The 8,045-nt window shown below is 42.3% G+C and overlaps 1 protein-coding gene across 1 annotated transcript; it reads right to left on the bottom strand.

The window, feature by feature from the left end:
• Positions 1–1,727: 1,727 nt before the first annotated feature.
• Positions 1,728–7,678, bottom strand: LOC139708061 (proton-coupled folate transporter-like). The gene is made up of 6 exons (XM_071620044.1): positions 6,626–7,678; positions 5,473–5,643; positions 4,763–4,906; positions 3,876–3,959; positions 3,008–3,164; positions 1,728–2,522 (listed from the first exon to the last, which is right to left on the bottom strand). Exons 1-6 carry the CDS (start codon positions 7,572–7,574, stop codon positions 2,426–2,428), a joined length of 1,602 nt encoding a protein of 533 aa, XP_071476145.1. The 5' UTR covers positions 7,575–7,678; the 3' UTR covers positions 1,728–2,425.
• Positions 7,679–8,045: the final 367 nt, after the last annotated feature.

Below are 8,045 nucleotides of genomic sequence, written 5' to 3' on the forward strand. Positions count from 1 at the left end.
TATCAGCGTAATGCGATATAAAGTACATGTATACTAAATGTATCAACCTTCCATGATAAATTTGTGACCTGTTACCACGAAAGACTGAAAATCGAATATCAATAATAATGACTTTGGTATGCACATACATGTATAATATCCATACTCACATACCCCCCCCCCCCCAAAAAAAAAACAAACAAAAACAAAAACAAAAACAAAAACAAAAACAAAACAAAACAAAAACAAAAACAAAAACAAGCAAACAAACAAACAAACAAAAATTATTCCACGTGTCTGGTTTTATACAAGGCCTCTTAGCAAGGTGTGTAATCTTCAAAAACGCCTGCTTTAATGCTAGGTAGCCAGAAACGCATCGACCAATGACATCTAATAAACGAACACTACGAAATCTGAAACACTGCCTGGTCTGGTGTATCGATTGCGCAAGATATTAGAAGAAACAACAAGAATTCTGCATCCCTGGTATTACATGGAAAGTAATCACACACATTATACATGCAGTATTTAGTTGACACGTAACTATTTTGTATTCACATCATGAAATTCAGTACGCATTATTACGTTTTGGCTGCGGTATAGCGACGCTAGCGTATTGGAATAATTGCGAAAAATATTCTCATACAGTGCAATGTACTACAGAAATCACAATAAAACATACAAAAATGATAAAGACAGCACAATATTAGGCAACTACAGTGTATTACTAGTATATAACTTAATAATTGAAAGCGGAAGTACACTTAATATTATCAAGATAAGTAACAGAAGGGTTTCAGGAAAGTTTGATAAAATATCGTATCAGCACCAGAAAGAGTTGCGTAGGAATAATTATTGTTTTTATAACTACTTAATCATAAATGTTTATCTAGGAAAGCGCTAATCTCACAATAATGTATACAGGCACCTCTGAAGAAGAAAAAATGTACCCTTGCTTCTTATTAACCCTTTCTGTGCGGATGACTTCAGACAGTGTGTACAGTGCTACGGAGGCTTTCCCTGCCGCTTGGCACTTTAGCATACAAAGGGTTAAGACATCAAAATTTGAGGAACAATGTCTATGGATATTTCACTCTGATTCAAGCACCATGCTCAGTAAAGAGCGTAAAGCAACGGTTGCCACTTATTTCAGTACATCAATACGCCTAGAATCCTCGACATCGGTAGGCAGAAGTGAACTAACTGCAAGACCTGTCAGATTGGGAGCACCTTTAGAGGTGCTCCCATCGTGACATTATTTGAATGGTGCAAAACAATTGCACCCGTAAAGGTGCAGCCTGTGTGACATAAAGGTTCAAAGTTGAACCTCTTTTTCTCAGACTGGACGTCCAGGTTGACGTCCATCAGTAGACTAAACTCAAACGTGAAATCGTAGAAAATTCTTCAAAACAACATCAAATGGTAAACGTGTCGTTGTCGATGTCTGAGCAACAACCCCCCCCCCCCGCCCCCCCCCCCCCCCCCACACACACATAAACATGATTTGTAGTAGACAGTTTCTGCAGTACCTGTATTTGGTCTGATCAGAGAGGTGATCTACCCGGCTATGAACAGTTACAATGCACTCCCGTTATAACGAACACGGTTATAACGAAATTCCGGTTACAAAGAAATAAAAATGCAGCTCGCAAAATCATCGGCTCTACGGTTTTCTTTTTTTTATTGTTTATTTGTTCAGTTATAACGAAAATTTTGATATATCGAAAGAAAACTGCTGGTCCCGAGGACTTCGTTAAAACGGTAGTCTCCTGTATAACAAAGCGATAATTTTTTGCTCATCCAAAGGACACCGAGTCCTTAATCGCTGGTCACATTAGGCAGGCGTTCGCCACACACAAGTCTTACTGGAATGAGAGCAATATCAACAATACAGAGAGCTCTCTCCTAGCTGGAAATTCTCCTCAGGGGGAAGGCACCAGGCTTCACGGCATGTCATCCTATTACATAACCAAATATACAAGTTTTCTTGCCGGAGGAATTTCCATGTAGTCCCTATGGACACGTGGGTATAATAGACCACAGTCCTGAGACTAGGTTTGGCTGTTTTACAGTGCACCAATGTAATGAAAGAACACGGTTATAACGAAACTTTCGTAAGAGCCACGTAAAAATTCAAGTCCCCAAATTATTGTCAAGTATATGTCTACACACTTTATTGTTTGGCTATAACGAAAATTCGGTATTAGGGGAAAACCGCATATAATCAGCGCAGCATGATGGATATGACTGTATGTGCACGTGTGTGTGTGTGTATCTGGTAGAAAAGGACATCCGCATGCTATCTAACCAATATGCAGACACTGTTTTGTGTAACACATGACAAACTAGTCGGAGTCCAGAGTAGGTCCTTCTGGTGTCTCAGTAGAGCGTCAGTCATCCAGCAATGAGGGCGTAAGTCTTCACCAGAAGCATGGGACTCTGCAAATTATTGAATAAGGGGGCGCTCTGGACAGTCGGAATCCTCATTTACCAGGAGAGGTCGGTCTTCATGCTTGCTTCCCAGTCTCTTGCACTGAATAATACTGAGAGAGAGAGAGAGAGAGAGAGAGAGAGAAAGGGGCGGGGAGGGGGAATCCCCCAGAATATCACGCAGTCAATAACATCATGAAAACAATAAAACACAATAAAAATAAATAAATAGATAAATAATCCAAAAAAAAAATGCACTAACATCCCGCGAGTGAGAGAATAAGGGTGAAAGAGAGAGGGCGGGATAAATCACATACCGCTCTCAGCGTAGAAATTGTATACAAATGTTGTAACATGATTCTACGAAAGATCGTATTGTGTACGATCTTTGATTCCACATTGTAGCAGCATAGGTATTGCTTATGAGTCGCATCATTTCCACAGCAATCTGTTGTTGCTTCCATTTCAAAGCCATGTCTTAATTTCCTTTGCAGCCACTGAAAAATCATCTCAACTTAACCATCACGACAGAGACAGAGAGGGCGTGGTCGACAAAAAAAATAAAAATAAAGCGACATGACGTCATCACAGAACTCACCCAGTTAGTACCATTGGTACAATCATGAGGGCAGTCATGATGAAGAATACCGCAGTAGAAAGATAATGCAAGGTGGCGCTGTAGAGTGCGTTAAACATGACTGGCGCCAGGAACATGGTCAATCCATCTGTTACTCCTAGGCTGGCAAAGAGGGCGCCTTTGTTTAATCGGAAATGAAAAAAAAAAAAAGAAACAAAGACATACGATCATAATTGACGATGTCATCCATGAGGGTGCTTTATCCCCCAGGAACAAATAAACAAAACTACAAAGTACAGGTCGCGAAAAATACAATATTAATAATGTCCATATTTAGTAAACAGAGTTGCTGGGCTACCTAGCAAAAAGTAAGCCAGTTACCTTCAAAACCGATTACTTTTTTGTCTTTTTTGATGTGTCTGTGTTTTTGTTGTTTTTTCTTTGGTAGTTTGTCCGTAATAATTATCCATTACACAATGTATTGTATCATAATATCACTCGCTAAGTTAACATGCATAGATATGAATGGAAATTCCAGGTTACGTCTGTTGTGGTGAAAGGAATAGATAAACATATATTTACATCATTAATATTGTTTTGTTTTCCTGTTTTGTTTTGAGATGGTGACCGTCTAGAGCATGTTCAATACCCAGATTTTTTCATTTTTTCCCCCTTTTTTTTCTAAAATAATGCGTGAATAGCTCAGTGAAACATGAGTCCCAAAAAGGCCTTGGCAGTGTGCGCTCTTCGAGAGCTTCTTTATACCCTAACTGGGATCAAACTTCTTTTCTTTCCTTCTTCTTTCCTTTATTCTTGTTTGTTTGTTATGCAGAGATAATCATTTGATATGCCGAAGTCAACCGCGGCAATGGGGAACCTGGCTAGTTACCGTGTTCCTTCTCGTCTACGATGGTTGAAAGTGATGTCCGCATCACCGGTGTGCCTAGAAGTTTGAAGAGCCCGAACACAGTACCTGGTGTTTAGAGGGTGAGATAGCAGGAGAGAGAGAGAGAAAAAAAAAACACACAAGAGGAAGTATGATAATATTTTTATAGTTTTCCCGTTGCCCCTGAAGTCCATGTTTTGAGGACTGTGTTAACCTTCCCTCGGCTCTCACTTTTCTTCAGTTTGTTTTTCCTTGCTCGTGGAAGACAGGAGTATTTAAACATTCACACACACACACACACACACACACACACATCACACACAAACACAAATAAACAAATAACACAGGACCACTTCTCCTAGACTCAATGTACACACATAGCATTCACTGTGGAACCCTTCAGCTGAAATGGGAGAAAATAATCTTACGGTAAGCCACTATCATCAATTTGAACACTTTTATAGATTTTCTGCCTATTCACCGTCGCATTATATCATTGAGATTTGTTTGGTTTCAGCAGAGCATTGATATATTTGTTTTCGTATTGTCACCTGAAAAATTGGGAAATTGTGTCACACGGGCGTACTTGTTTCATTTTTCTACTTAATCATTAGTTTGTACATTCAAACGTCCATTACCTATAGATAAGGTTCCCATGACGTCAGAGACTGCCTACGGGCTCCCTGTACGAGTGGGCAAGCGCGTAAGCGTTACATCCCACGTCCCATGATAGGCAGGCGGGTATGCCGTACGCGTACTACGCGCTAGGACTATGCGCTTGATACACACGTGATTTGTTTTTGCCCCTCAGGCAACGCGTCATTTGACGTCACAGAATCTATTGATTTTTCCTTCTATTGTGCGAGGATTGTATGCCACGAAATACTTACTGAGGAAAATCAGAGACGTGGTTGGAATGAGGAATGTAAGTGCCAGAACCAGAACGTTGAGGAGCCCGCTGATGAGAGAGATCTGTACTATCCACAGGTAATCCATCTTGCAGCATTTGAAAATCGCTGCCCCAGCCACGGTGCCTGCAAGAAAGGAGACCAGACGATTCGCAACAGTGTCAGTATGCGGTGATACCACTCCTGTGACAATTGCTCCGGTCTTATTTTCTCAAAGGACTTATGGATAGGGCTAGAGTGAGATAGGGTTTTAGATTTAGGTATACTAGTATATGTGAGGATTAGGACTACAGCTGGGGTTACGTTTGTGGGCAAGATTGGCTTAGCCTGCAGATATTTCAAGGGAGCAATTGTCGGAGGAGCAAAATATCACGGAATCCAGGATACATGCGGGTAACGGATGGTGTCGCTGCGGCATTCTGTTAATGCTCTTGTCCACTGCCTGGACTGTTTTAGTCACTACATGTAGTTTTAGTTATTAAAAGGATACATCCGTCCTACGCGCCGTACTGCGGATTTGCAGCCGCTCTGCGCCCGCCCGCACAAATTCTCTGTTCATTCACCAGTGTTGATTCACCGAGCGTACTGTGCGCGCGTATTCGTGTGCGCATGCGCGTTCGTGCGAGTACACGTGCGCGCATGAGTGTTACACCGACATATTGCTGAGGAAAATGCTACCAAGAGGACTTTACCAATCCCAGGAACAAGAAGAGACCACGTGACAAAGAAGCCAATAATGACCGACTTCCAGCAGAATGGCGGGCCCTGGCCGTAGAGGGCAGGTATCTGCATACCACCTTGGACTACAAGCCCCGTGAAGATACAGACCGTGAGGAAAGTGACGAGGACATACCGCCGATTGTCTGTGGGTGTAAAGTTTCATGCACACTCATTATACACGATCAGTATATCACACTCATTAGACATAATCTGTATATCGCACTTATTTACTATATTTATTATAATATCATACTCATTTAAAACTCATATTCATTAAACATCATTCATAGCAAGACGTGTATTTGGTCGAATTGTTACCACGTGACATTCATTGATTTCGTGTTAGTTCTCGATCCCACGACTGATATTGTTTTGTTTTTGTTTTTCGTCATTCTTGCACGAGTATCTCGTGTGAAACAGAGAATTACGTTATGTCAATGTCATAAATAATGCACTTAATAATCTAATGCAACTAAATGATTTTTATGCACTATTTTGCCAATACACACTATGCATAAATGCATTATTATAGTCCGTCGTGCATTAGAATTTTCTGTTTGGACTCCGTTAAAAAAAAAAATAATACACTTGAACTAATCATACATTTGTTTTGCATATCATCTAGTGTAGTACATTGAAGATAATGTACTTCCTTATATATCCCACTCGCAATACATACTATTACCCGTTATATGTCACACTTATGCAACATCCTTATCACATCACACCCACTAATTGTAAATATGATGCACAATCCTGCAGACGTATTGGTTCGGGTTTTTTTCCTCAATCAATGTCTGCATCATTCATTATTTTGTCAGAGAGTCTGCATGAAAACAGTCCTTCCATATCATTGAAGTTATGATGATATCCTCTGTGTTATATTACTCACTGATTTGAATATTACACAAAATTTAATGATTCTTGCTGAGTGTTCGTGTGGATGAACTTCATAGGGTCAACCGGTAAAATGACCTTAGATGGTTTCATTGCAGATCATTAGCCAATGGGAAAAAAAAAAAACCGGCCTCTTGTGGTAGAATATGTACATCAATCACGATAAACATGACTTTAAATTTACCGCTATGGGTACAGTTAACAGAACCTTAGAGCCTTTCACGTTACCTGTCTTCACGGCGAAAAGATGTACGATATCCCTACACGCCTTCTTCACATGCGCATGCGCGGGTTGTGTCCGCGTGTCAACCTCGACGGTTTCGATCAGAAGAGCGGGCACGCCGGCATTGACGCACGCCACCAATAGCGCGGCGACGGGCACCCACATCGTGAGGGCGAAGCCAACGCTGTGTAGCATGTAGCCTAGACCAATCTGCATGACGCCGATCCCAATGAAGATCAGGATCTCTATGACGACAATCCGCACCATTCGCTGCTTCTCGTCCGTAATGTCTGTCACATAGCTGAAGCATCCGGCCATGAAGAGCGCCAGGCTTCCCGTGAAGCCAGTAAAGAATTCCCCAGCCAAAAACACGGCAAGTGGTAGCTCCAGGTTCATAACTAGCAGTGCAACGACAGCCTTTACGAGGAAGCCTACGGTAGGGAGTAGGATGGCAAGACGTCTGCCGTACTGCTCGCTCAGTGTTCCGATAAGAAGTGTTGAAAACATTCCCGGAAAGGCGCCAGCGCAGGCAAGTGCCACCGTCCACTGCGCTGTTTCCTCCTGGATCTTTTCCTCGACTTCCCCGGTCCCGTTGCTACTGCACAGGTCACCGTCGGTCGTGTTCACGCCGGTGTGATTGTGCGAGTCACTGATTCTCTGTCGTATGTACTGGCCGTTGACCGTGGCGAGGGCCCCGAAGGCACCAGACACCAGGAGGACGATCAGTTCTATCGTTAGAGGACGCTTTCGGGCGCGCTCTCGAGCAGAGATCTGGGTCGTCATGGTGTCCTTGGCAGAATCAGAACTGTGAACTGCCTCATTTTCGCGGGTACCGTCGTCATGCGCGCGCGTACCGTCGTTGGCACCCCACGAAGCAGATGCGCAGTCCGTGAAATAGTGGTCATTTGAGTTCCCGTTGAGGACGTCACTTTCGTCAGGCTCTATCGAGTTCATCTCGGCCGAATCGAAGCTGGACGGTCATAGAATTTAAAAGACTGGGAGGCTTATGCTCTCTTGAAGTCGTTTATATTGCACAGTCCGTGAAGTAGACAGCTCAGCCTTTGAATAGATTCCCAGACGACTTGCCTCATCAGTTAGCTGGAAGAAAGACGGAAAGAAAGGAAGAGAGGAACGGAGTGTTACCCTTCAAATTACTGTCACAGGGAGCATTCCTTAAAAGGAACGGTTCATAAATGAAAAGCTCATGATAGTTTTAGCATCGTTATGACCAATGTAACCTTTAACCTCTGCATGACGAAAGGAGTAAACAAAGATCAGAGTACATGGCGTGATGAGCTCACTGAGAATAGCCATTATTTTTGTTAAGGTTTACACGACGTTTATATCTTAAAGCTACGTCACAAAGGTTTTGACGAACGATGCGTTCGTACGAATGTCACTGTTCGTACGAATTCTGTAGTTCGT

The sequence above is a fragment of the Diadema antillarum genome, unplaced genomic scaffold, assembly GCF_040938485.1.
Source record: "Diadema antillarum isolate AM-2024a unplaced genomic scaffold, OU_Dant_1.0 seq00001297_RagTag, whole genome shotgun sequence".
Classification (NCBI taxonomy): Eukaryota; Metazoa; Echinodermata; class Echinoidea; order Diadematoida; family Diadematidae; genus Diadema; species Diadema antillarum.